This window comes from Alternaria arbusti, assembly GCF_024043155.1.
Source record: "Alternaria arbusti strain BMP 1465 chromosome Unknown scaffold_3, whole genome shotgun sequence".
In the NCBI taxonomy this organism is placed as follows: Eukaryota; Fungi; Ascomycota; class Dothideomycetes; order Pleosporales; family Pleosporaceae; genus Alternaria; species Alternaria arbusti.
In genome coordinates, this window is record NW_026249943.1 from 2,523,258 (window position 1) to 2,550,565 (window position 27,308).

Here is a 27,308-nt window from a genome sequence, read left to right on the forward strand (position 1 = left end):
TTTAGAGACTAAAAGAGACAACACGATCCAAGCAGACCCATACGGAATCCCAAACTAACACTATCATAGCCGCAACACTCTCGAAGTCGACATCAACGAGACGCACTCATTATACAAGGCGTGCGACCTCACATGAACCAATCTGTAACACCGCCCCAATATTTACTCTCGTCGTCACCTTTCGCCGAACTTGAACCCTCGTCAACTCCCGTATGTCGCAATTTCATCGCCTCTTGCAAAGTAGGCCATTCCACTGCGCTCGTGCTGGCACCATCACTCGTCCATCGTGCAGTACTTGTAGGTGTGGCGGGTGTCTCCTCCTAGTGAGACTGGAAGTAAGACTCAGAGTAATACTCGTCATCTTCATCGTCGCAGTCGGAGTCGTCAATGGGTTCGACATCGACCTTAGTCTCGGGTGGTGTAGGTACTTCCTCCCAGGAATCCGCCATGGACTTCGTAGTTACCGGATCGATGATATCGTACTCGGAAAGAAGACTGACAGTGTCGAAGTCATCGGTGTCTGAATTGGAGACGCTTTCTTTATGTTCAGCTTCCAGGAGTGCAAGCACTTTGGAGATTGTGGCCCTGTGATTATCTTGCGCGGATGGTTTGGAGTTTACATGGCTGATGTCGAGGGTCGGTGAGCGCTGTGGGATACTGTCCTGCTCATTCCGCGTATTGGGCGATGTGAAAATATCTGAAAAGGACACGCTAGATACTGCAGGCTTGTCTGACAGCGCAATAGAACTATGATAAGCGTTCCACGGGTGTTCTGCCTCCAACGTTTTGAACGAGTCCTGAAAGGGTGGACGAGAAGAGCTTTCGTAAGCATGAGAAGTGGGTGAGCTTATTCTCGTAAATAGATTGTCATATCCAGACGACGGTGTTCCGAGGACGAGCTGCTGGGCCGTGGAGGTGCTCTCGCGCGCGATGAGTTTGCCGTCGGCGAAGAACTTAGACTTTCGACCGGGTTGCTGAGGAATATAGCAACGCGCGTTGAGCTTTGCTGGAGCAGTCACTTCTTGCAGTGACAACCTGATACGCGCATGACCCGAGCTCATCAGCGTATCCGACTGACGAACCTTTGCTGGAGTTGGTATTGAACGGCGTTGCCAACAGCCGTGAAAACGCGGATTGACTTTCATCTTTTCAGCGTCCAAGAATGGAGGTTCCCGCCCAAGGCCATGTGCAATGGATGGAGTTCCAGTTTTTCCATTCGCTGTCTCGGGTTCGGTGGATTGAGAAGCACCAGAAGGGCATACAAAGGTTGGCTCAATCATGGTGGAGGATATGTTGACAAGACTGAGGGGACAGGACGTACTCGGGGTATTCGCGACGGTTGGGAGAGGAGGTGGTCCCTTTTGCTGGATATGTGACTCGTCAGTGGATGTGGTAGGCTTGGCCTGTAGACTCCTTGAAGTGAGTGTACGATGTGCTGCTTTTCTTGCTGCGTATTGTGCGTGGGACGAAGATGTAGGAGGAGGGCCTGAAGACTCTGAGGGTTGCCGACCCTTTTCAGCAGCCTTTGGGTCTAGGAATTTAGACTTGGATGGAAACCGTCCCGATGGATCGGGACAGGCAAGAAAAGCGGAGATTGGGAAGAATTGCGAATTCTGCCGCTTAGTCGCTGCGCCATTAGAGGAAGTTTGAGATCGCAGTGCTTTGATCTGGGAGGACTGGGACTGGCTTGTTGCGGTGGCTTTTGAATCTGGAAGAAATTGCGGGGCCCAGGAAGGTCTGTCGATGTCGAAACACGGAGGATTGATAGGTGCGGCCTTTCGACTATGGCTAGAAGTGTCGTCCATCCCTGGTTTAATCGGCTCATCCTCGTCAAGACGCAACGCAGCCATGGTCTTGCACAACGCGCTAATGTTTGCATTTTCGCATCGTTCAGTATCCTTGGTAGATAAGTCTTTGCTTCTATGGCGCTTTCCTCCCCGTTTGCCTCGCCGTCTCGTGCTTCCGGTGGCGGTGGGCACAAAATCGAAACCCCACTTTGGTTCGGTGGGCGACTGTTGGAGCTCTGCTAGGATGCTGAATTTATTCGCTATAAATGTTAGAAGCCGTCAAAACGCATGCCATCTAGTGCCAACGTACGCGTAGGAGTAAAATCATGCTCATGAGGACAGGTAGTCAAGCAGTATTTAGCGGAAATGGCTCTGGTATCGCGTACTCGACAATCGGAGCAGCGACCGTCCTTCAACGGGCGCGCAGGCTTGGAGAATCGCGTCGAGGTTCGGTCATTGCGGATTGGTTGTGCCTGTCCTAGGATCATGCTAGAGGTGTAACGAAAGGCAATGTTGGACTAGGAAATATAGGGCAAACGAGAGAAGGTGACGGAGCTGTAGGTGCAGTATTTCGGTTTATCTTGCGATAGCAAAGAAGAAGACTGAGGTGTATTCGGAAGGACAGCCATGGCGATAAGAGTGCCATGTGGCTAAGAGGAGCGTTACTGCCCTGCAAAGGAGCGCCGTTCGCCCTGTCTTGAGGTCGTGCCTTCTCCATCAGCGGTCAGTCAGTGGCTCTTTCCAGTTCGAACGTTCTGTTTGATGTCTGGAGCTGGAAGGTACACCCGGTGGAGTCTAGGGTCGATGTGAATGTCATGATGCTCTGCATGGACAGTCGCTTCGACTGGAGGAATGCACAGGTAGCCACCTAGATGGAGTGAGAACCAACGGATGAATAGTATTCGCTTGCAGTGCTAGTCAGCCGTGATGCTGTATAATAAAGAATACATCATTCTTGCGGAAGCTTGCCCTGCATCGTAGGGTCGCCGTCTGCAGACTCTCCTTGGCTGTCACTGACCCATCAGCACGACATGTACTGGCGTAATTTCCGACGACCAGTAATCTGCGTCTCTATGCAGCACGACGACAGCGTGTATGTAGAGAAAAGGGAACAAAGAACGTTGTGGTGTTTCAGTGTGGGCGGCGGAGGATGACAAATGGAGCTTAAGCTATGGCCATGAGGTCAGAGGTGTGCAGCTAAAATTGGTGGGGAAGCCATGTCTCCATCTCTGCCTGGACTTCTCTGCTGTCGACTAACCCCACGTAGCAAATACCCTCGCCGCACACTTCTCCCGTCCCAGGGCGCTCCAGGATAATTGGCAACAAGCAGCAGGCCGCAATTACCTGGAGCCGCTTCCGAATCCTCAGTCGCACTTTCTTCCGCACGCCCCAGCAAACATGGCCGACACCGCACGCGCAGCCACCGCGCAGAAGCAGCACCGGCGCCCAGGCTCGCGCATCGTGCCTGCCATCCCCTACCGTCTGTCCAAGTCTCAACCATCAGCCAGACCCATCACACCAGACGGCTCCACCAAGGACAGCGTTGCCCAGCCAGCTAAGCCGCAGCCGGAGCCGCAATCCGCGCACAAGAGGCAGGAACAAGAGCAAACAGAAAATCAGCAGACCGAGGCGGCGCAGACTCCTCTTACGCCAGAGTCAAACACTTCGGGCGCAGAAAAGAGAGAGCCCGATGCCACCGCCGCGCCTGGCCCGTTGCAGAATGGCCACTCGGCACCGGCAGACACTCATGGTGAGCATTCACTATCGGCTCCTTCTTTGACGCAGCACGTACTAAACTCCCAAGATGCAGAGACCCACGTCAACGGCCATGCCGACGAGAAGCCTCCCGCGCCCGTGGCGCCCAGCGCTGAGCCCAAGCCTGCCACGAACGGAGTGCACCGCAAACTGACCATACCCGCTCACCTGCCCCCGCCCTTCTATCCCTCGAACAAGACGGACACACAGACACCACCCACAGAAGGCAGCGACAGCGCTCACACTTCCTCGCACCGCCACCAGCTCAGTGCTGGTGCTCTGGTCTTCCAGAGCGCGAATGAGTCACCGGCACCTCCTGCGGCTCCTCAAGAGCCAGAGCTGCACCAGCACGAACAGCACGCGCTGCCTCGTCCTCCGCCTGGATTCGGTCCCCAGCAATTTGCGCCCTTCTTCCCCGGCCACGCCCAGCATCCCTCAGAGGCAGGAGCACCCTGGCATGTGCCGCCACAAGCAGTCGCGCCGCCTGAAGCTGCCTACGCAAACGGCTCCGAGTTTAGACCCTCGCAGTTTCCCAGCGGCCCAGTCCTCTATCCGGGTCCTCCCAACGGTCACTTCTCGCCGGAACAGGCAGCTTTTGTCGCAAACGGTACCCGCACCTCTCACTCGCAGTCACCGAGCAAGGCACAATTTGGCGACACCGTACCCACGTCAGACCACGGGGACGAGCATCATGCTATGCCCTACCAGAATGGCACTGCCCCTCCTACCGAACGCCTCGAGGAGTCGCCGTTCGAACTTGCCAGCTATTTGTCAATCCAATTCGCCAACCCCGAATTCGCCGACTTCATCCTCCAAGTACGGTCGCCCGAGTCAATCCTAATGTCAGTGCCAGTGCACGGTATCGTAGTCGTGCGTAGCCCGGTCATAGCCGAAGCAGTTCGTCGCAGCCCGGCCCCAAGCCACCGCAGCAGAGACGCGCGCCGACTGGTCGATGTCCTTGCGCTCGACCCTTTCACCACCGGCGAATCCCTAGAGGAAGCTGTCAGGGTTCTGTATGGCGCCCCGCTCCTTTCTGCCCAGACCTTCCTGTACGGCCTTGCACCTTACATGTACGAGAACGACCAAGCGACCCCTTCCAATGACGCCCGTATGCGCATGCGACAAGTTCTGAGCTACGTTGCGGCAGCAAGGACTCTCCAGATGCCTAGCATGCAGGCGCGTGGTATCGAGATCGCAAGGATGCTTCTCCGATGGGATACTGTCGAGCAGGTACTGCAGTATACACTGCAGGCCAGCTCCGGGTCACGATCAAGAGGTGAAGGTCCCGATGCAGAAGACCCCTTTATTTCAATGCTTCTCAATCACGCTCTCGAGTTCATCGCATACACCTTCCCTGTCGACTTCAAATTGTACGCGATAGCCCCAGAGTTTTCAGATGCCCCACGTCTGCCAGCACTCGTTGAACCACGCAACGCCGCGCATAACCCAAGGCTAAGCAAGATTCGGTTCGGTGACGCGCCACCGGAAGATGATCACCGCCCTAGCCACGCGACCGTCGTGCTGTCGACTATCCTGCTATCTTTGCCACTTCCACTCGTGGAACGGCTCTTCAATCATCGGGCAACAGCGAATCAACTCGGATGGAGTGGTGCCACCAAGATCTTGCGCGAAGTAGTCAACGAGCGTGAGAATCGGCGCCAAAAAGCATCGGCGGGCCAGTTGAAGCCGGGCCAAGATGGCACCATTCCAGCCGGCCTCTTGAACAACGTGTATCTTGAAGAACGCGTGGAGCAAGTCGAGCCATCACCTCTTCACCCTTCCGGCCATCGCTTGGCGACGAAACGGGTCGCCAGCGACACATGAGGGGCCGTCCGAACAAGTGGAGCCTCGACGACGTTAGTTCTTTCTCATGTCAGCATTCGACGTTCGGCACGACTTTTCGGGCCGGCGACATACAAACCAGGTCGGTTCTTTCCTTAGGGTGTAAGCATAGTGAGCGTTCATGGGCGTTCACGCAGGCGTTGTGAGCGAGTCCTTCCACCAAAACCTTTCCTACGGTCACCAAAAGTACGTTACGATGTGACGAAGCATATTCCCCAAGATCATGACAGCATGCCAGCTTGACTTTGATTTGTACATCATTACGGCATAAATGTTTTCTTTTCTCTATGATGATGGCGGCGTCTTAGGCAAATGTGTCGGAATCAGACGCAGCGCGGTATACAAAGGTGGAGGATGAAATCTCACGGGTTAGATAGGCCGCGCTGGAGGGCGGAAAAATAGCATCAGGGTATTCAGCAGACTACATATGCGAAGCGCAGTGTTCTTGGAAGGTACGACGATGGGATACAGCCCTGTCTCGGCCGGAATTGCACGGCTGTAATGCGGAGATAACAATCAGGAAAGTTTCATGACGTGCCTGTTGCCGCGCACGTGGCGCGCCGTTGTCTACAAGGCTGTACCCCCTAAGGTTTTGACTAAAGCATGAAACCGAAACGTTCCTCATAACGAAATCCCCCGACTGGTTACGGTGTGTTGGACAAACTTTAGCAAGTACGTTTCGCCATGTCTTCCTCAGCCTCAACTTCCAAGGCTGGAGCGAGCTGTGGGTTGCTTGAGAATATGCCCGAAAGAGAAGGAAGTATAGCGCAGCCCAAGTCTGTGTTGCACCCTTTCTAGCCGATGCCCCCAGTCGACTCCGAAGCTTGATATATGGTCTCCTAGGGCTGCTTGTCTCTCATTCACGTCTCCTTTCGACGTCTTTCTAAGTCCGCGTTCCGCCAACTCTTTGATTCTTTTACTCGTTATTTCTTGCTTGTGTGCTTCTTAGCAAGCGTTGCTATTGGTAGTTTCCGTTTTTAAGGACCCCATTTCACCAACAAGAACCTCGTTGGACACTCACTGCCGGGCCACTGCTCCGTCTTGATACCTAGCGACAACACTTCCACTCGCGACAGCTACACTGGCAGCGGGAACAGGCCCAGTATGCCACCTACGAACGTATCGACGCTGGACCCCGGTAGACAGACTGGACCGGCTTCCTATGAGTTGACGAACTTTGGCGGACCTAGTCAACAGCCATCCCTTGCGACCTTGAATTCGCAGTACAGTGCGGAGTCGTCGAAGGATCCAAGACATCAGCCATCGTATGCGACTTTGGATTCGCTGCGCAGCACACACAAGGAGCGCGTGATAGAGGACAAGGACGATGAAAATACAGCCGAGAGCAGGCTGGAACCTGCGCGATCGAGTCAACCTAATGTGAATGACGCGTCCAAAATACCTAATGGTGGACTGTGGGCATGGCTGCAGGTCCTCGGGGCGTTTTTTCTGTTGTTTAACTCTTGGGGCGTAAGTCAAAACCACGTACAGACTTCATGTAAGACCTGAACTGACCCTACAGCACAGATTATCAACACATTCGGAACATTCCAAACATATTACGAAACGAATTTGCTCGCCAGCTCGAGTGCTTCAGCCATATCCTGGATCGGGTCTATACAGGCGTTCCTGCTCCTCTTGGTCGGCGCACTCACTGGTCCCATCTATGATGCAGGCTACTTTCGCGCACTGCTCATCGTGGGAAGCTTCATGTTGGTTTTGGGCCAGATGATGCTCAGTCTATGCCATACGTACTGGCAAGTCCTTCTCGCACAAGCGTTCTGCATCGGTATTGGCACTGGATGTCTGTTTATCCCTAGTGTGGCTATCCTTTCAACCTACTTTTCTACCCGAATCGGAACAGTAATTGGAATTGCCGCAGCTGGGTCATCGCTTGGCGGCGTCATCTATCCCATTGTATTCCACAAACTCATTTCTCAAATCGGATTCGCCTGGACGACACGGGTGCTCGGCTTCATTGTCCTCGCCACTATGACTGTACCCAATGTTTGCATGCGCGTCCGGGTTCTGCCGGCGGAATCGCGTTCTCTTCTCGACCTGCGCGCATTCCGGATGCCGTCATATAGTCTCATGGTCGCGGGATTCTTCCTTGGCTTCATGGGCTTATATATGCCGTTCTTCTATGCACAAACCTACGCTATCCAGGAACATATTACCAGTGAGAGTATGGCATTCTATCTCCTCGCCATCATGAATAGCACGAGTGTCTTTGGACGTATAGTACCGAACTTGGTAAGCTTTTCCGCCACCCTCTGGATACTACTTTTGTTTGGCCTGGAGTTACTAATTTCTCTCCGTAACAGTTCTCCGACAAACTCGGCCCTTTCAACGTCGTAATTCCCTGCTGCATCATCTCTGGCGTTCTCTGCATATGCTTCATGGGTGCCACCTCCTCCGCCGGCATTATAGTACTCATGGCATTCTACGGCTTCTTCTCTGGATCGTTCGTCTCGCTTCCACCCGCCATTGTAGTTCAGCTGAGTAGTGACGCGCGAGACAAGGTCGGCACAAGAATGGGTCAGGCCTTCGCTGTCGTGGGCGTGGGACTGCTTATTGGAACGCCGATCGGAGGTGCGATTCAAGAAAAGAGTGGTTTTGCTAGCTTGTGGGTGTTCGGAGGGTGTTTGTTATTCGGATGTGTGCTGTTGCTTATTGCTGCTCGGGTGGCGTTCAAAGGACGGAAAATCATGGTAAAAGCATGAAGCAGGAAACGTGAGCGCCAAAGAGAACGAACCGTTACGCATGGAAGTCTATGGCAGTCTATATCCTACTCAACATAAAGTGAATTCCCCAACTCCAGATACTCGAAACAATAAACATCGAACGGTTGCGTGCATCACTTCGCTTCACACCACGCCTTCAGGTCATTGTTGTAGCCCTCCCATCCTTTCTTCGTCTTTTCCGGGAAGCCGAACTTTCGTGCCACCGCGTTTTCACCCATGAGAAAGGACAGCGCGCCGCTGAAGACTTCTTCTTGCGTGAACTTTGTGCCACCTGGAATAGTACTGCTTGGCTCAAAAGTGAACGAATGCGTACCTGTGAACAGAAGCGGTATAGACCCTGTCCACGCAAAAGAGGTTGGTGTGTTATGCTACAAACTCTGTTAGACAATGTCGCGTCATAGTCAAGTACAGATATGACGTACTTCTATTGGAGCATCCATCTTTTGTCCCGATGAAAAGACAACGCGTATCTTGTTCTCGGGTTCGACGGGGCCGAGTGGGGTCAGAGAAGCGAAGAAGCCTTTGTGGTATTTGGGGAGGGATGCGAAGTCGAGAAACTGGGGATCTCGTAAGCATTGCAACTGATAAGCTTTGTATCAGGCCGGAAAAGGTGAAGCTCGTACTTTTGCGCGGACGGCTTCCGGTGAGGATGCGATGTCGATGCTTGCTGTGACTGTCATAGCTGTGAGGTGGCAGACGAAGAGCGACGATCACTTGGTAAGTTCAATGGATAGGATTTGTTCCGACGAAGACAAACTCGAACCTTAATGTGACGATAGGAGATGCAGTGATGATATTTATCGCAGATAGCGTGACGCCTTCGTACGAATCCATATCTACAGCTGGTGAGCGGACGAAAGATATCATGATATACCTATGCCTTTTGCGGCTCAATGCGCGCATACATATCAGTGTGGCTTTACACTGCAAGGGGGCCTGGGAGATTCTCTGCACGTTAGCGTTGGAAGGTTGATGGAAGAACGCAAGAAGGGGCGGTGCGGCACGTCTTAGGGGTCGAGGCATCTCGCCCAATGAGCCGCAAGCGGTTTAGCTTGACCCAGATTAGGCCGATGTCCCCCCATGTCAGCCCATGACCTCCCCGCCTGCCTCTTCAGCCACCTCGTCCAATGTACCGCATTCGTCTCATCCACATGCATCTCGCAAAAACAAAGTCTAGATCATGGTCAATGTAGCCGGCCGTTCGAAAGGATGCTCAACCTGCCGCAGGCGCCGTATCAAGTGCGGTAAGCGCCAACGTCGTGCACATTAGACCTCAGGCTGACCCTACTAAAGATGAGACTCGCCCAACATGTCAGAGATGCGAAAAGGCTGGCTTCAAATGCGATGGTCCACAGTCGATCGTCTTTGTGCAAGGCAAAATCGTCAAGTCTAGGAGGTCACAGAAGTTGAAGAGCAAGGCGGCGGACCCGCCTGTAACGACTGTCTGGAAGAGGCAAGAAGTAGAAGAGTCTACCTCGGAATCTCCTGAATACCGCTTCGACCTCCCTGAAATCAGGCCTAAATTCAACGACAAAGAAATTTGCATCTGTTATGCACGCCGCCATCTTCTACCCAACGGTCCCATAGACCTAGGGTTACAGGAGCTTCAGCCCTCAGACATTGTCACGGATAACTACGCCGCAAAAGGAGCAAGCGGCCCATTGTTTGTTCAAGCCGCACTCAGCTTTGCAACCCTCTTCTTCGGCGCGCAGCATCACCAGAGCGGTATCCTCACCGAAGGTTATGCCATACATGGTGTAGCTCTTAAGCGGTTAAACCAGGCTTTAAGCCAGCCAGAACGGCGTATGCATGACGACGTAATCGTTTCCGTCATTCTATTGGCTATGCTTGAACTCTTCATGCCCACTGGCCCTAGGAACTGGCTCAAGCACATGCTTGGATTGGAACAGCTTCTAGCACTACGTGACCCAGCATCCCTGGCTTATGCGTCGTTTCGCACACTAGAGCTGTACAAAGGTGTACGACACATGATACTGATAGCATCATTGAGGAACAGAACGCCATCAATCTTTGCGCGACCACAGTGGAAAGCTGTACTGAGAACAGCACTCTCGCTGGAAACTCCAGATGAACAAGACTTACACGATGTGCTCGCAGATTGCTCGGTGCTCATAGCTGCGAGTGACGAGCTCTTCAAGCTTCAGCATCCGTCTGGCTTAAGCTATATACAGCGGCGACAGGAGATGCAATGCAAGGCAGATGGGCTCTTAGTCTTTCTTCAAGCGTGGAAACAACGATGGGATAGCAATGAGGAGAATGTCCATATTGAAGAAGAGTCTCTCGATCTGACCACTACCGAGATGTCGCCACGCATCATCTACAGGTTTATGAGCGACTCTGTTGCGCGGATGCTGATGTTGTACAACACAGCGTTGATCTACACCCTCCGTGTCATGGCGACTTTAGAAATCAAAACCAACGGCCCACAAGAGAATCTGAGCGATCACATACAGGGCGACACAGGCGCGGATGTTACGAACGAGAGTTCTTACTATCCCGCCATTGTTGCAGCAGGGCTCAATATTGCCCGCTGTATCACTGACTATTTGCAACACAAACGCGCGCGGGGAGAAACAGACTTTGTCTCACCCATTGTACAGTGGACTGTGATCACCGCTGGGCAGGCATTAGGTGGCGAGGAGTCTCCGGATGGTAAATGGATGGTCAGCCTGCTGAAAGGAGACGCTATGTATACGATTGCGAAGAGAGCTTGGGAAGTTTGAAGGTACTCATAGGTTACCGGCAACGTGTAAGTTGAGGAATGAATAGTTGCGCGGCTTTGTCGCAGCTGGCCCAGCGTTAACTAATGAGATGCAGTTGCTGTGCAGTCAAAGTACGAAGTCACTCTCGAAAGGTCTGATCATGGATGCGTTGTCGATTCTTCGTCATCAACACGTTCGAAGCCTTTGTTGGCAGTGCCGTGCCTAGGCACTTTATAGTGCTGCTTCTTTCGCAGCCCAGATCCCTACCTCCCAACAATCTTCTTCTCAAGATAGCGCGCAGGTATGTACACAAGGGCAGTTACAACGAATGTGAACTCATTCGCAACGTCACCACCATCAGCTCCGATGAGCCCACCTAGTGGACCGACATACCACGTTTCGACCATGCCAAGGATCCACGCGACGATCCCGACGGCGAAGGCGGTGCCAGCGGCGATACCCAACGGCAGGCGACTGGGGTCATTCCACGCATCCAGATCGTAGTTTTCGAAGTTCATACGGCGGAAGATGACATGCTCGCTGCAGAGAATGACAAAGTACTGAGTAGTCCAGTAGCCGAGCAGACTAAGGAAGTTCTGCAGGTAGACACTCAGTTGCTCACGGCCACCAATAGCGAGACCAAGGATGGCCGCGAAACAGACCAGGATCCAGATGAAGCGGGGAACGCGCGCAAAAGGACGGGAAAATTGCTGGCAAGAGATGGCGGCGCTGTAGATGGAGATGACATTTACGTTGATGCCGGAAAGAACCAGAAGAGTGAGAATCAGCTTCGCAAAACCGCGTGGGTAGAGCATGGTTTGGATGAGGAAGCCCAGGCCGTCGTTGTCGTACACTTCTTCCCAGTCTGGTCGGTTGTTCATGCCGAATGACACGACGCAGCCGGCCAGCATGCCGATCGAAGTAGGAATAGCGATACCAAAGGTGGTCATGAGGAAGACCTTCCAGCGGGAGACGTTGACGGGGTAATGAACGTAGTAGTCGGATGCCATGGTCTGCCACGATGCAGAACTACCGTAGACGATAGCAATCAAGCTCAAAACCTGTCCACTGAGGTCCGCTCCCTTCAGCTTAGGCGTATTGCTGTTGTCGGTATACTTGCCCGTCTCGGCAAAGAAGATGATGAAGATGATGAAAAAGACGAACCACGCGTAGCGCTCGTACACCAAAATAGCTCGAAGACCGACGAAGGAGATGAGCGTAGCCACCACTGCCAGGATGACGATACCGACAATCAGCGAGATATGGCCATCCGCCACAGCAGTCAGTGCCAAACCACCCGTGATGCAAGCCACAGACGCCCAGCCAATCTGCACAATAGTGTTAAGAGCAGCAATAACCTTGTTAGGCCACCACCCAAACGCATATCTCGACATGGAAATCTGCCTCAGCCCAGTCGGCGCACCGAAAGTGGCGGCGAACCCTGTCGCCGCGCCACCAAGGATAGACGCGAAGATGGTGATGACGATACTCTGGCGAAGCGCTGCAGGCACAAAACAATCAGTCAAGCTGTTGCAAGTGCACAGGGAAAGCAGTGGTCTTACTCAAACCAAATTCGTGCCCGAGGAACCCCGTCGCGAAACAAGACGTGTTCATTGTGCCCGAGGCCCAGAGGAAGAACATGTTGAGCTGGTGGTGCCATGGCACGTCGCCCTTGTCTTCTGGCAGTTTGCGACTGATGGCTTCGGATTCAATGCCTAGTTTCGCATCTAATCGCTCTTCGAATCGGCGTAGTTTGGCGAGGATTCCGGTTTTGCGTGGGACGGCTGTCGCAGCGCTGACTCCTCTGCCGCTGTCTGTCGAGAGACTGGCTTCGTCCTGGGCTTTTTCCGCTGACAACATCGTGGGCAGTACTCCTCAAACAGAAGGCGAAGTAACAATGACTAGAAAGGGTTGTAACAAACCAACCGAGGGTCAAACCAGGCGAAGCATGGTCGTTCTATAGTAAACTACCCCACCGCGCACACTCGGCTCCCAGCCGCGTCACGAAAAGCCGTTTTGACGCCGATGACAGGGTGCGAAGAAAAAAGAGTTGCCGTATGCCGCCTAGCCTGTGTGCTTGCGAAGAACTAGTAGCTCCACTCTTATCTTTGACAAGCACTTCTGGGCAAAGCTTAGCCTGTCGGCAATCATGGATCACTCCCTCGGTAAGGAGCGTTGCCTGTGAGCCCTGCATATGGCTTGATTCTTATCAGGAGTTGGTACGCTGATTAGGTGCGACTTCGGTCTGTGGCTGACTAGCGGGATGATTTCAGGCTTTCGAGCCGTTCACAGAGCGGCTGGATGATTTGCATTCTCGGAGCAGGCCGATGCGTACCTAGGTAAGCACACTATCCTACAGGCCACGTGCGAAGCAGCATTCCATCACGCGACCATTTAGCAGTCCGTGAAACATTATTGCCATTTGCATGAAGCAAGGCAGAGGGCATTCATTTGGCCCTCCAGCAGAAGGAAGCTATCAACTATGCCAGCTCTCCTAGTGTACATACTATACAATGTTTTGACCCGTTCAGATCATGGTTGGGCATAAGTCATGCATCGGATGCAAATGTATTCATGGTTCCAGGAACTGTCCGCTACACCGCTTTTGCGCGTGCTGATTGCAAGGTACCGCTCTTTCTGAGCAAGAAATCAGCGGCCTTGCTGGTTAAGGGGGTGACAGTTCCACGCTCGGGTTGTGCCTTCTTTGCTCCCCTCGATTGCTTCTGCTTCATCTGTTCAAGCCTAGCCGGTATACCTGAACCCAGACCACGCTCCCATAGAGCATAGCTGATAACCTTGTCTTGACCAGTCTTGCTGCGCTTCTCAACCTTGGTAGGCTTGACGCGACGCAATTCGACGTTGCCCAGATTAATCAAATCGCCCAGGTCGGCCCTCCTCTTGGCGTCGGCATCAGATGTGGCCTGCTGCTTCGCTCGCTGACGTGCCTTCTGCCCTTCTACATGCATAGCGCTGAAGAGACTGGTAGGCTGGGGTTTGGCGGCCTCTAATAGATGATTGTATAGATCGCCTAGGGTGTTCGTGGAAGAGAGGTGTGGATCGGAGATGCGGCAGCCGGTAAGTTGGTAAAGGCGTTTGTAAAGCTACAGAAGTCAGCAAAGGTAAAGTAAAAAGGGTCGATACACGTACAGCGAACTTGACGTTGATGTCAGTGACGGGAACGTGCCGCCATTTCGTCTCTTCGGGCTTGATAGCAGACGAATCTCTGCTGCTCTGCTGAACTGAGGTTTTTAGAGCCGCAAAGTCAGCCGCCAAACGCTTCGCTCTCTCTTCGAGGATAGCATGTCGTGACTCGCTCGCTGCAGCTGGAACGATTTGGTTAACGGGCTCCGGGTCGGCTGCATGGTCAACAAGCTCGGTTTGGGGTACGTCGTGAGCAACTTGAGGTGGCGTAGTTTCTTGAACGACCACTTCCTCAACAATTGCCTCATTGACGGGCGCTTCAACTGGCTTGGCGCGAGGGACGGGGCGGTTCGACATGAAGTCAAACGGCTTGTTCTCGCCATCCATCTTGACCACTGCTGCTCTCTTGTGTGCTGGTGTGTCGGGATCCATGGTCTGTACTTGCTCCTGTGCAAGGCCGGCATCCTCAAGTTCCTCAACGACCTCTTCAACGAGCAGCTCGTCCGATACCTCTGGCTCAGCCTCCCAAGCGGGTGCCGTTTGCATCGTCTCCAAGAGATCATCCAAGCTCTTGTGCTGGGGGAAGGCAAGGGTAAGCTCACCGCTTTCTGTCTTGACTAGCTTGATGTCCTTGACCCAGCGTGGCCGATCGTAAACACCTCGGTTGGCAAACTTGGATAGGTCCATATCTAAACCAGCCTGCTTCAGGGCATAAATCTCGGCGACAGCTTGTGTGAAACTAGCACGCATATCGGTAATCCGGGTAGCTTTGGCGTGGAGGCCGAAGTTGTAGCTGGTATATGGGCGCTTGGTCTTCTCGTGTACAGTTTGCGCCATAAGCAGGTTCTCGTCCTTCAAAGTGTACGGAGTGCCCGTGAGCTCTTCGATCTCATTGGCCATGTCCAGTGTCAGTGGCGTGTACGTCCGTAGCGTGAGTTTCTCGAATTCCTTAGCCAAGTCCTTTTCGACCTTTTCCTGCAGCCATTCCTCGCCACCGACCCGATGCAGGCCGCGTAGATACTTCGCAGGCTTGTATTGGGGGAATCTTGAGGCTTCCTCATCAAGGACCTCTTCGTATTCGCCCTGGTCTTCAGGCGCTATGCGGACCGGTGATGTGGGATCATAAGGGTCGACGTGTGCACCGATAGGCTCTGAGTCGCCAAGAAGACGCTTCTGCCATCTTCGCACGAACTGCTGGTGCTTTCTCTTGTCCTGTTTGCCCGGTAGCAGGAAGGACTGGGGTGCGGTTGTGGAGAAGGCGGCGGATGGGGTGCGGAGATGGGTGCAGGGCGACGGGGCGGGGCGGCAGGGCAATAGCGAGACTCGTTGCCGTATGCAAGCGGAGAGGGGATGTGAGGGATCAGTTGCCCGCGAGGGGCGCGGTATTCGGCGCATTGGGTTCGAGATGCGGGTGATGCACGTCTGCTGGAAATTCCTTCGACATGTCGACGAGCACGCCAAGCCGCCGGACATCAGCCAATCAGCGCCCTAGCAGCCCCGAGCACTGGAGAAGCCCATGGTTTTGGGGACCATGCGTCGTCTGATCTCCGCCTGCACTTTGATTTTTGATTTAGAGATTTTGACATCAGGGAAGATACTTTTATGTTGAAGTGTCTATTATGTATATCATGAAAACTTCTTGACTAGCCACGTAGAGCCTCTCTCGTCATAGTCGGCTTTGGACACGAGCAACTCCTTCAACAAGTCGGGTTGGCTAGCGACGTTTGCTCCTCCTAGCCATGTATGTTTGATCGGGTCATCTGCCCTCGCCACGTTCAGCGTGTACTCGGCTGGTACCAGAGCCCTCAGCTCCGTCTGCATTCGTTCCATAAAGCCGGCAATCAACGAGTTCCCGCCCACCACGACAACATTCGCCAACAGGCCGATTCTTAGAGCTTCTGGCAGTGTACTCAGCGACTCCATGACGGCGCCAGGTATTCCAGCTTCCTGAATGCCAATATCGGAAGGGTTGAAGAGGAGCTCGGGCACGGCGAAGCGCTCATTGCCTAGAGGTAGCAGATCTTCTCTTGGTCCTTGTAGCGGTTGTAGCCCTCGGCGCATGCGTGATTTTGCAGGGTCGTGGGGCCGCGCATGCCCGTGTATAGCATTCTCGTAGTCCGGGAGCACATAGTCGACCACTATGCTCGAATCCAGCTCTCGTTTATCTCCCAGCCGTCCTTTCCAAGTGCGCTCCAGATCTTTGGCGAATTGCTGCGATGATGGCACGACGTACGAGACTGCTTCTTTGATCTCGTTGAGCAGATATGTCTCCTCCATCATGTTGTAGTGCCGCAGCGAAGAGAGCTCTTTCAGGTAGTTTGTGAGCAGCTTCCCACCGACTGTAAGCCGCCGCACAGCCGATTGTATGAGCTTGCCATTGTAGAGAGGGAGGACGGTCGTGTCTGAGTACGATGTATCGATGATGAGGAGGCATTCTTGCGGTAGCGATGCCAACGAGGACGCGGTGGGAGGGTTGTAGGCATTTAGGGTCGCGCCAACGCATCGGTAGTAGGCGGCGAATTCGAACTGCTCGAAGATGATCTCGTCGCAGTTCTTCTGCAGCTCTTTCGGGCAGTTTGGCTTCTCTGTCAAGACCAGATTTGTGTCTTTCGGCTCACACTGCGTACTGTTAGTTCTCACACCCTTCACGAGCTCGCGACTGTGCGTACCCACCCTCAACCCCTCCCCCACGGCGTCGCCAATGAACTCGTGCTCCCATATCGCCTTCTCTGCCTCCCAATTGACAATGAAGCCCTTTTCCACTGGACGGCGAAACGCCAGTTCTCCAAAGTCTTTACACGAATCGAGCTCGGCGCCGACGTAGGTGCACTTGTCGCGTGTGCTGCGCGCGATGCAGTTGGGAATGACACTGCAGTCGTCGTAGGTAGGCTCCGAGGCTGGCGAGACTAGACCGGCTTTGATCGAATATGCGCCATTGTCCAGGACGAGCGTCTTGTTGGGCGCTGCAGCCGCCGACTTCCTAGACCCTTTGGGTGCCATCGTTGGTGTTTGTTGGTTTGCGCTGACGGAGCCATTCGCGACGCCCGAACTCCGACGCCTGTTCACGTGCGGCCCACCTGACCCTTGACCTTTGACATACCTACCGCCAGCAACTTCTTTTCCCAAACCCGATGATAGATACAATGTGCCCGGGACGGCAAGACCTGACAAGCCCGTTATGACAGATGCAGAATGGCTGGTCCAGCCACAAGCACATGACTACCGTTGTGGGAGTGACCCGACTAATATAAGCAGGTTGGAAGTGCGGAGTATGCATGCCCCGCGATGCACCCCTATCACCGTCCTGACATCCTTTATGCTTCTCCCACTGTGGCATTTCAGAGGCACCAGTGCTATCGCCCGCTTTCCTTAGGCCCTGAGGCTGGAATCCAGCTAGTCTATGACGTCAACCTCTCTTTGTCGACGAGGCACACGAGCCCACGAACACCATTCAAACAATCTTTGACTCTAGAGCCCTAACATCCAGATTCTTTTGCAATGGACGACTGGCAAGACGCCGCCTTCTCGACGCGGCACATGCACAACCGCACTGGCCGCAGTGGAAAATCTAAACATACGAGCGCATTCGACGTTCACAAGACATTCGCAAGCTATTCTGTCAAATGTCCGGCATGGCAAAAAGCCCTGGGCGCAACTGGGGATACGCAGCCAGAACAAGATGCATCGCTGGAGCTATATCGCTTGACTGAAGGCGGCGAGGGTGTCGTGGGCCAAATGTCTTTGCCGGGCTTGTTACAAGCGTCAGTCATCTTAGCTGGCAGTCGTGACAGTCTTCGGCGAACGATCGCAGAGATAGAACCAGATGAATCAAACGAAGAGGAAGATGAGGAAGAGGAAGAAGAAGAGAGCGAAAACACGGAGCCGGAGTCTCCCGAGAGGACTCGCTTCGAAACATTCGAAAAGAACAGCTTCCGCTCACCAAAGTTCTGGTTGCGATGGAGCGGCAGCCCTACAGACTCCAGCCACAATGCCTCCAAGGCACCCGCACATAACGAGACAGATTTGGGGTACATTGTCTTCTCTGGCAACGATTGTCGCAAGTTCAAGGGCACCATCAATTGCACAAGTCTGAAGTGGAAGAATGTAGCAATCACTGGTCACAAGCTCGTGGCACGATCATCATCCGACGCACAAGTCACTTGGGGAAAAGCTGGAGTGTTGGTTTAGAACGCATATTCTGAACCATAGCTAGCGACTGCGTTATCCACCAAATATCAGCAAACTTATCGCGAAGGTGGTCGCGAAACCGAGTGAGCGAGAAGCGCATCGTAGCCGTACTACCTCCGTTTGCAGCACGCAACATCAGCAACCGCTAATCGTTCCTATTTCGGATCAGTACAGTATTCCCGCAGAGAATTGACCACGGGTTGAGCGCACCAGGCCAATCCATATACGCCAACGATACCCATCGGCCATTACCAACACCTCCGGAGACCTTGGCCCAGCGCCTTCACTCATGTCAGCACAAAAGTTCTTCCCATGTCACGTCATGACTTACTTGTCTCCATTCACCTCAGTAGTACCAGACGTGGTGTAGCAGCTTAATTTGATTTTGGTACCCTTGGGATATTGACCCGGAGCCGAGCAGGTCGTCTTCGGGCACGTTCGATAGCGCAGCCCGTCGACGGCGACAGTTGCGTCAACGACGGCGCGCTTGTCCATCTCGGCCGCAGGAGCGGCCAAAGCGACCGATGAGAGAAGAGCGATAACAACGGCTGTGAGCTTCATGATGTGCTGATTTCGATCGTTGGCAGGAGAATATGCGAACAAGATTGGATTGATCGAAGGAAGGACATAGACGACTGCGAACGGCTCTTTATAGCCCAAATTGCGATCTCCCCCCCTCTTTCATATCTGCAGGTGCTCGCATTCGTCGTGTCATCCCAGTCGCACACTGCAAGAACTATTATGGGGTCCGCATCTCTTCCCTCACTTTCTCTATTTCTGTAGTCCGCAATAGATGCAGATTCGACAAATTCGTCCAATAGATATGTTCCTTGCTGGTTTCATCCTCGCGTTGCTCGCATAGCTTTCCATACTCAGGCGGTACGCGTTGCCTCTTGTTGCACGAGGGTTCAGCTTTAATTTGGTTCCCCGTATTTATCCATTTGGCCCCGAACACAACTTCTACGTGCCAGGACGCACTCCAACTCATCCAGATGATGTATTTATAGTCTTCTTTCTACATCGTTATCCTCTTACATAGTAAGTCCTCACGAGCCCTAAGTGTAGACATCACTGATGACATGACCCCAGCCAGCCATATGACTTCCTTAAATTCCTCCAGCGATCCTCCTCATCTCAGTCCATCATGCAGACCAAATACATGCGACACGTTGTGATAATATGAGACTTTATTCACCCAGTGGCCTAGCCCAAAGTCGCACTACTCAACCTTACCAAGCCATCCCTAGCTGGCTACCTTGACGCCCTTTTCTGGACCACTTGAGGCGCACTGAGATGTATCATTCAAACAGACTTCCCAATGACACAATGACACCAGAGATGACTTGTAGGCCGTGGGGATAACGTTGCGTCGTGGTAAACTCAAAGCCACTAGTCTTGGACATAGCTAACTCAGGTCCCCTTTGCCTGTCCGCGCAAAGCCATTCAGTAGATGCTTTGGGAGCAGAAGACTGGTCATGCGATCCCTTCAATGCGGTATCAGACAGGTTTGATAGCTGTCCATCAATCTGAAAGGGCGTCAAGACCCACACTTCCGTTTGTTTGTTGTGCTGCCTAGTCACGTGCATGACTCAGCCTGGACCACCTGCAGCAACTGACAACTCGAATGCGCGCTATAACCTCTGTTTCTTTCCTCTTAACGTCTCTTGTCATTCTCTTGACGGAACCGAACCTCGCGACCGCAACCTTGCAGCACCTCGTCGTCATGACGCAGTACCAAGCTAACACGGTTCAGTCACGCTCACTGCGACGTCGCCTCCTCAAGGACATCGCGGAGATCGAACAAGATCCGTATCCCAACGTCCGCATTCACTTCCAGGACAACGACATCACAAGAGCGTGTCTTGTTCTCACTCCGGAAGGACAGAAGCCACTTCACCTCAAGATCCGCTTCACCGGCCGATATCCGCTGGTGGCGCCCGACGTCACAATCCAAAGCGCAATCATCCATCCAAACGTCTTCAGCGACTATGTTTGCGCCACCATGCTGAACACCGATGAGGGCTGGACGCCAGCGTATACCCTCAAGGGTATCGCTATTCAGCTGCTGAGCTTCTTCTCTAGTGATTCACTAGAGCAAGACCATGGTAATAGCACTATCAATCTGGCTTGGTATCGGCAGCAAGAGGCTCAAACGTTGGGAGAAGATCGCTTCAAATGCTCTCTGTGTGGATTCGGAGAAGACTCGTTACCAGTACCAGCTGCCGAAATGGAGGTCGACTCACCTGCACCGGATGTTCTCGCCCCAGCCCCTAGCCAGCATCAGAGAGGCCCTTCGGGGTTGTTTAGGCTACCAGATGAGATCCTTCTCGAGATCCTCAGCAATTCCAAGACCGTTGACGTTTTGGCCTTCGCCGACGCCATTCCCTTCATCAAGAACACGATGAACTCGTACGACTTCATCCGCATTCGCGAGCTGCAATGCTTTTGTCTCAAAGAATCATTCCTCGACGCCAAGCTTGGTATTGGTATCGCCGTGACAGGCGGTAACCGGCCGGTCTTCCGAACAGAGTTTGATCTGTTGAGTCACGAGGCGTTCTACAAGCACCACATCCGACGCAGCGTTCAGGGTGTTAAGTTCGATATCTGGCTACCTCTACCTCTGAGCCGACGCCACTGGAATCAAGTTAGAGATCATGTGATGGAGAGCACGCTGGATATCCACAGGACTGCGAACATCACGAACCCTGGAGCTTGCTATGTGGATATCCTGTATCATACTATGAACACCGTTGTCGTTCAGTTCTCATCAGATGCGGAGAGCTACAGCGGCCCTGACGCACGCAGCACCTTGAGTCACGCGTCAGAGAAGGCCGTCGACGCGTATTTCGGTCTCTTCCACCTACTGCTATGCCTGGCGATCGAAAACTCTCACATCACTGACAGCGCCAACAACACGATCAGACGCTTCATGGCCGGTCCGCGCAGCAAGGCAAACTTCCCCGATCTCGGTCACGTTCTCATAGCGGCTCTCATCTGCGACGACGGCCTTACCGAAGACCTGACTTATGAGATCATCGAAGAAGCCATCATTCGCAACGTCGTCTGGATGCTTGATGAGAAGGGTGCTGGTATGGCCGAGCTGGCATACCTGGAACCCTCCAAGATCTCCGAATACCGTACCAGCAAGACATACGCTGCCTCTCCCACCTCATACCGCCTCATGATGTTCCTGAAGATGTTCAGCGCAGCAGCCCGTCCACCCGGTAAGACCCTAGTTGAGCTTCGCGACTCGTTGTTTGACGCCCATGGGGCTCCTCCGCCGGGTACCTCAACGCGCATGGCCGAGGACATTCGCGAGATCCAGCAGTTCGACGCCTTTCCGCAGTTCTTGGCCAAGATGGGTCTCAAGCATTTGCCTTCTCAGCCTCAGTTCACTTCGTTCCTTCGGCGCACAATAACCGACAGTGTTGCCGCTGGCTATTCAATCATGCCGCTGAGCCAGAGCCGACTTTACCTCTTGCGACAAGAGGAGGAACGCTACGTGGAGAAGTCGGAAGATTTGCATGTCTCGCGGGATGATCATTGGTGGTACGAGAACAACAGTTTCAGAAACCCGTCTTTCTTTCCAAATCGCGGCGGAGGTGGCGGTAGATGGGATCGAGACACGCGTGGTGGTAGGGGCCGTCGGTATTAGGTAGATGCTTTTGCGGACTCTCTCGGCTTCAAGGTTGTAAAGCGCCAGAATCTTTGCGCAAGGGTTCGGCAGCTTCACGCTCGATGTAGATAGTACCCTGCAGTACGATAGCTAATCTCGGCTCTTACTGTCCGTAGAATCAGCATTTCATCAACATCTTCCTGCTTTCTCGTGACGTTACCTCTTACGATATAGTTCAGAGACGGGTAAACGGCCAGGTTAGCATCATGCAGCATCTAGACTTCAGCCAAGTAATTGAATGTGGGGAAAGGCGCAAAAACGTCATGTCGCATGCTGTACCACAAGACAGGTATTGGAACACCGCATCCTAAGGTCTGGTCACCTCTTCCTCCTCTCCGACATCTCTACAAAGTCGGCCTCCATAAGGAATTCATCCTCGCCTTAACTTCTCTTCACATATCGCAACATGTCTGGTATGCCTTGTATGTTGAGTGGTCTTTGCTCCAGTAGCTAACAACTTCCAGACCAGCTCGACGACAAGTTCATGAACTCCGGCGGCGGTGGTAGCGCACCTCCTCCCAAAGCATCGGGCGACAAGGGCGATTCATCCAAGAAGGATGGGGACAAGAAAGACGGCGGCAAGGGCGAGGAGAAGAAAGGTTGAGAGGCATCGGGGATGAGGTGGCTGGTAGCGGGGTTGGAGTTCGTCGATCAGGGACGCCTCGGTTGACGCGTCGGAACGCGCGACAGGATGCGCAAGCCTAAACACGTAGTCACGAACAATCGAACAGCTTGATTCAAGACGGCTGTTGAACGTTGATGTCAAGTGTGTCGCAGATGCATGATGCAGGACGCTCGGTGATGACTTCCGCGTCGTCATCTTGACGTTGACGCAACCCGACGTTCTCATGACGTCTACACACTGTTCATAAGAGCACCAGTACGCCCAAATCTCCTGCTGAAGGCCCAAGGTACCATAACCCCACAGCATCAGTCCCGGAAAAATCACCATGCCCAGTATGTCTCCCGCACCTTCCACGTCATTCCTCTCCACTGACACCATACCCTCAAGACCAGGTCAACGACCCCTCAAAGACCAGCGAAGACATCTTCGGTGTGCAAAAATCTGCCAAAACACCCCAGAAGGCCGCACAGGATCAGGAAGACTACGAGGCGCAGAAAGAACATTCGAACAGTGGCAGCAACACGCATTCGGGGACAGGCATGGAGTACGTTGATCGGAAGAACATCAAAGGAGATGAGAAGCAGAGGAGAGAGGGGAACTGAGTGGCGTGTCATTACATGATTTAAATCAAATCCAAATTTCTGCCCACGTTTTGACTAGGCTAGCATCCAACTTGATGCCTTTCTCGCAGACTCTTCAAAACCAACCAAAGGGCTCCCATTGAGCAACAGCTGCCGGCATCGGGATGCCGATGAACCCAATCAACATGATCAAGAGCGAGAGGATCATCTTGATAGCGCCGAATATAAGAAGGAAAGCCAACTTGGCAGCGGCAAGGGAAAGGATAAAGAGAACGATCCCAAAGAGCAATATGGCAAGGCCCTTCAAGAGTGTTCCCACCACCTGCAATAAAGCCTGAATTCCGGGTTGTGGAGTCAGCAAGTGCATCATACACACTGTAGACCGGATCATTACGTACCCAAGATCGGCGGTAAAGAAGTTGTCGCATCTCTCCATAAGAAGTCGTGGTGGAGGACTTTCTTGTATGAGTTCCACTGCTAGATTCGAGGCCCTTTTCCGCGGCGCTGATATCGACCAGGCTATCTTTTTCGTCTTGGCTAACAGTTTGAGACATCGTTGCGATACTGCTTTGAAGAGTTTCGATGCAATGTATTGAGAGGGAGGAGGTGCTGAGCCCATTCGGCAGGGTACAGCAGGGCTTTTAAGGTGTGCAGTGATGTCCAGGTAGCGAGACACGCGACCGTGGAGCCCCGGGAGGAGGTACTCTGGTTCTGCCCATGATTAGCAACACTCGCGCAGATCGAGCAGTGAGCCACTCAAAATGCCCGCAATCTACAGAGGCTCGCAATACTGACAAGACAATAGGCGTCTCGGCGGAATCTTGTTCATATGTGCCTGTTACTTTGAACAGCTCCAATAGACATTACAGACCAAATGTCATGGATTGTGTGGGCCTACAAATACGTACCTGGTATACAGCATCAGTCCGACGATGGAAGAGAAGCACCTAGTCTGCAAGTGCCTTGACTCAACGTCACTTCTGAGAAAAAACATGAAAAGCTCGATACGCTTACGCCATCCAGTCCAAATATCGACACGGCATCTAGGATTGGAACAAACGACTGGCATCCATCTATATAGTTACAGTCTTGCCCACATTTCCACAATACAATTCTCAATTTGGTACGAGCCACTCATGAATACTCGCAAGTATAATACACTGTCATGAATACTCACACCATTTTACCATTAGCCTCCAGGGGATAGAAAGCTCAATCAAATCCCTTCCAACCACACTTGAAATGGCGCTGCCATCCAGTGAACCCTTTATACATGGGTTGCCAATCTGCCGCGTTGAGATCCTGGCACCACATGTCTTTGGAAACCAGAGGAGCATTCTTCTTGTTATCCTTACAAGCTTGCTCGCAAGTCTGCAGCCTCCATGGGTCACTTTCGATGCGATTTTCTGTTGTCATGTAAGGCCTGCATGGGATGCCCGGCATGGAATCGCAGCCGGTGACCTTCTTGCGGATCTCAAAATTGACTTTGGCCATATCACCATTGTGTGCTAGGAAAAGTTAGCGCGTGTCTAATAAGGCGATAAAGAGTTCACTTACGTTCATAAACGGTCACGTCAACTCCAAAAGGCATTGAATCACCGTACGGACGATTAACGCTCTGGATGTAGTCGGTGATTTTCGAGTCCTTGTTGTGACCGCGTACATTGTGGAAACCCGCGTGGAAGCCATTGGGATCGTACAAGTCCCATCCTAATTCCGCGTAGTCGTCGTACAAGAATTGCTGAAATTCCACTGTCCAGTGGCCGTTCCTGTACATAGGTGTATGGCTAGGAGCTGGTGCTGCCGAAGTGGTGGACGACGAAGAACTGGTGGACGACGACGAACTGCTAGACGACACCTCAGAAGAGCTTTTCGAGGTTGATGAACCCATGCTAGAGTACGTCCACGTGTTTGATGGCTCATCGGGATTGTTGTTTCCCTCATCATCATCCAAAGAGAGCGGTGCTCGGGTACATGCTGGGGCGTCGGAAGTTAGCGTGCCGGTAGTAGTCAGCGTTGTCGTGGTGTCGTAGCCTTTGGCCGGCTCGCAGATGGTCCTCGTGGCATCGATCAGCGGCAGACATACAGATGTAACCATCGTGGATGATGTACCACCGCCGAAGAAGCTATAGCTAGAAGGCATGGACGAGACGTCAAAACCCTCCGTGCACATGACGAAGCGATCAGTGATGGTGGTCCGCATGCTGTCGTCGCAATCTTCTGGGTCTGGTTGGTCCGCCGGTTTAGTTGGCGCAGGGCCAGGCTTCGGCCCACAACCGCCCGGAACGGTACAACCTGGGAGGCTACAAAGTTCTGGCGGGCACGGATCACACCCTGTTGGACCTGGACAGTATCCGTCGGCGCCTATGATACCCGTAGGCCGCGGGCCGGTATGACAACCGAAGAAGATGCACGGGTCACAGCCGAAGATACCACATGGAATGGTGAGCGAAATGGGCGGAACGACATCTTCAGGGCAGCCAGGCCCGTACCCCAGTCCCATCCACCCGCATTTACATCCGAAAAGCTTACATTTAGGGTTCGTAGGTTTTGGAAACGATGTTGGCTTTGGCTTTGGCGGCTTGACTGATGGATCGTCATCGTCGCTATCGCTAGGACTGTCGCTGTCATGATCCTTGTCACATTTGTGTATGACACAAAGGCAAAAAGGCCGCTTGAAGAGCAAGAATGATGCGAGTCTCTGTGCGGCGCATGCAGCGATACAGTTCTCCTCTTTGCACTCGGGGTCGCTGTCTGTAACAGAGTCTGGATCGCCTGGGTGACCATCCTTACCACCGTCGTCATCCGGGCCAAACCACCATAGATAACACCACGGCTTATTAGCTGGCTCAAGACATTCGTGCGGTGGTTCTTCATCGGGAGGGCGAGGGAACACATAGCCCACACAATACTTTAGGCACCACTCGAGGGAACGACACAAGTCGGGACAGCCTACGCCTGTAGGTATCGCGCTGGGAGGCATAGTGCTGGTCCCAATCACGATCGGAGCAGGAATGGAGCCACTTGAGGTACTGCTACCCGAGACACCAGGAGGGACGACGATGGAGCCGCTTGGGGTGCTGCTTCCACTCGGAGGGACAATGGTGATGCCATTCGAGGTGCTGCTTCCCGAGACACCAGGAGGGACGATGATGGAGCCACTTGGGGTGCTGCTTCCCGAGACACCGGGAGGGACGATGATGGAGCCACTTGGGGTGCTGCTTCCCGAGACACCGGGAGGGACGATGATGGAGCCGCTTGGGGTGCTGCTTCCACTCGGAGGGATGATGGTGATGCCATTCGAGGTGCTGCTACCAGAAATCCTAGTGGGAATGACGATGGAGCCACTCGAGGTACTGCTTCCCGTGAAACCAGGAGGGATGATGATCATGCCACTCGAGGTGCTGCTACCAGAAATACCAGTGGGGATGATGATGATGCCTTCTGCAGTAGTGCTGCCTTGGACTGAGGTCAATCGAGTGCTCGGGATTGCGCTTCCAGACGATTGTGCAGCCGAACTGCCTTGAGCACTTGACTGAGCCACAGAAGATGAGCCAGAAGGCGCGACGAGTGATCCAGACGCGGACACAGAGGTAATAGGTGATACCGATGACCATGCAGTCGAAGTGCTACCGGCTTGGCTGCTCGATATACTCGTGGGCGCTACAGATCCCGCGGAAGAACTCCACGCTCCAGAAGATGGGGCGGCTGATGATCCAACGACTGAGCTTGTCGGGGCGCGGGAAGATGGTGCAGTAGAGCTTCCCTGAATCGAGGATGCAGTGGGGGGCGGCACAACGACACTTGAGCCAGCTTGAGAGGATACTTGACTGCTCCAAGCTGCGGTGGACGACGGGACAGAAGACGGCACGGGGGATGCCCACTGAGAAGACGAGGATGCAGCTTGAGAAGACGAAGACGCAGCTTGAGAGGACTGTTGACTGCTCCAAGCTACGGAAGACGACGGGGCAGCAGGCGGTATGGATAACGCCCACTCAGAAGACGAAGACGCAGCTTGAGAGGACTGTTGACTGCTCCAAGCTGCGGAAGATGACGGGGCAGGAGGCGGCACCGAGGACGCCCATTGAGAAGACGAAGGCTGACTGCTCCACACAGTAGAGGATGGCGGAACAGGTCCTTGCACTGATGATGGAGGCGCGGAGGCTTGCACCGAGGATGCCGACTGAGACGATACAGCTTGAGACGAGGTCTGACTGCTCCATACCACTGAGGATGGAGTTGCGGA

At 53.4% G+C, this 27,308-nt stretch overlaps 11 protein-coding genes across 11 annotated transcripts; 5 read left to right on the forward strand and 6 right to left on the reverse strand.

The window, feature by feature from the left end:
* Nucleotides 1-320: 320 nt before the first annotated feature.
* On the reverse strand, nt 321-1,850 carry J4E86_003532 (uncharacterized protein; the record flags this gene model as incomplete). The annotated part of the gene is made up of 1 exon (XM_051444085.1): nt 321-1,850. One exon carries the CDS (start codon nt 1,848-1,850, stop codon nt 321-323), a length of 1,530 nt encoding a protein of 509 aa, XP_051305580.1.
* Nucleotides 1,851-3,185: 1,335 nt separating this feature from the next.
* J4E86_003533 (uncharacterized protein) lies at nt 3,186-5,366 on the forward strand (the record flags this gene model as incomplete). Its single annotated transcript, XM_051444086.1, has 2 exons — nt 3,186-3,537; nt 3,592-5,366. 2 exons carry the CDS (start codon nt 3,186-3,188, stop codon nt 5,364-5,366), a joined length of 2,127 nt encoding a protein of 708 aa, XP_051305581.1.
* Nucleotides 5,367-8,241: 2,875 nt separating this feature from the next.
* On the reverse strand, nt 8,242-8,808 carry J4E86_003534 (uncharacterized protein; the record flags this gene model as incomplete). Its single annotated transcript, XM_051444087.1, has 3 exons — nt 8,242-8,496; nt 8,551-8,685; nt 8,752-8,808. 3 exons carry the CDS (start codon nt 8,806-8,808, stop codon nt 8,242-8,244), a joined length of 447 nt encoding a protein of 148 aa, XP_051305582.1.
* Nucleotides 8,809-9,308: 500 nt separating this feature from the next.
* On the forward strand, nt 9,309-10,872 carry J4E86_003535 (uncharacterized protein; the record flags this gene model as incomplete). Its single annotated transcript, XM_051444088.1, has 2 exons — nt 9,309-9,372; nt 9,422-10,872. 2 exons carry the CDS (start codon nt 9,309-9,311, stop codon nt 10,870-10,872), a joined length of 1,515 nt encoding a protein of 504 aa, XP_051305583.1.
* A 242-nt stretch (nt 10,873-11,114) lies between these two features.
* Nucleotides 11,115-12,711, reverse strand: J4E86_003536 (uncharacterized protein; the record flags this gene model as incomplete). The annotated part of the gene is made up of 2 exons (XM_051444089.1): nt 11,115-12,352; nt 12,414-12,711. 2 exons carry the CDS (start codon nt 12,709-12,711, stop codon nt 11,115-11,117), a joined length of 1,536 nt encoding a protein of 511 aa, XP_051305584.1.
* Nucleotides 12,712-13,445: 734 nt separating this feature from the next.
* Nucleotides 13,446-15,387, reverse strand: J4E86_003537 (uncharacterized protein; the record flags this gene model as incomplete). Its single annotated transcript, XM_051444090.1, has 2 exons — nt 13,446-13,952; nt 13,999-15,387. 2 exons carry the CDS (start codon nt 15,385-15,387, stop codon nt 13,446-13,448), a joined length of 1,896 nt encoding a protein of 631 aa, XP_051305585.1.
* Nucleotides 15,388-15,618: 231 nt separating this feature from the next.
* On the reverse strand, nt 15,619-16,992 carry J4E86_003538 (uncharacterized protein; the record flags this gene model as incomplete). The annotated part of the gene is made up of 2 exons (XM_051444091.1): nt 15,619-16,611; nt 16,666-16,992. 2 exons carry the CDS (start codon nt 16,990-16,992, stop codon nt 15,619-15,621), a joined length of 1,320 nt encoding a protein of 439 aa, XP_051305586.1.
* Nucleotides 16,993-17,529: 537 nt separating this feature from the next.
* Nucleotides 17,530-18,180, forward strand: J4E86_003539 (uncharacterized protein; the record flags this gene model as incomplete). The annotated part of the gene is made up of 1 exon (XM_051444092.1): nt 17,530-18,180. The coding sequence occupies one exon, from the start codon at nt 17,530-17,532 to the stop codon at nt 18,178-18,180; it is 651 nt and encodes a 216-aa protein (XP_051305587.1).
* Nucleotides 18,181-19,903: 1,723 nt separating this feature from the next.
* J4E86_003540 (uncharacterized protein) lies at nt 19,904-21,835 on the forward strand (the record flags this gene model as incomplete). Its single annotated transcript, XM_051444093.1, is given in 2 exon segments — nt 19,904-21,404; nt 21,417-21,835. 2 exon segments carry the CDS (start codon nt 19,904-19,906, stop codon nt 21,833-21,835), a joined length of 1,920 nt encoding a protein of 639 aa, XP_051305588.1.
* A 971-nt stretch (nt 21,836-22,806) lies between these two features.
* Nucleotides 22,807-23,083, forward strand: J4E86_003541 (uncharacterized protein; the record flags this gene model as incomplete). The annotated part of the gene is made up of 2 exons (XM_051444094.1): nt 22,807-22,813; nt 22,869-23,083. 2 exons carry the CDS (start codon nt 22,807-22,809, stop codon nt 23,081-23,083), a joined length of 222 nt encoding a protein of 73 aa, XP_051305589.1.
* A 1,191-nt stretch (nt 23,084-24,274) lies between these two features.
* On the reverse strand, nt 24,275-24,839 carry J4E86_003542 (uncharacterized protein; the record flags this gene model as incomplete). The annotated part of the gene is made up of 2 exons (XM_051444095.1): nt 24,275-24,570; nt 24,620-24,839. 2 exons carry the CDS (start codon nt 24,837-24,839, stop codon nt 24,275-24,277), a joined length of 516 nt encoding a protein of 171 aa, XP_051305590.1.
* Nucleotides 24,840-27,308: the final 2,469 nt, after the last annotated feature.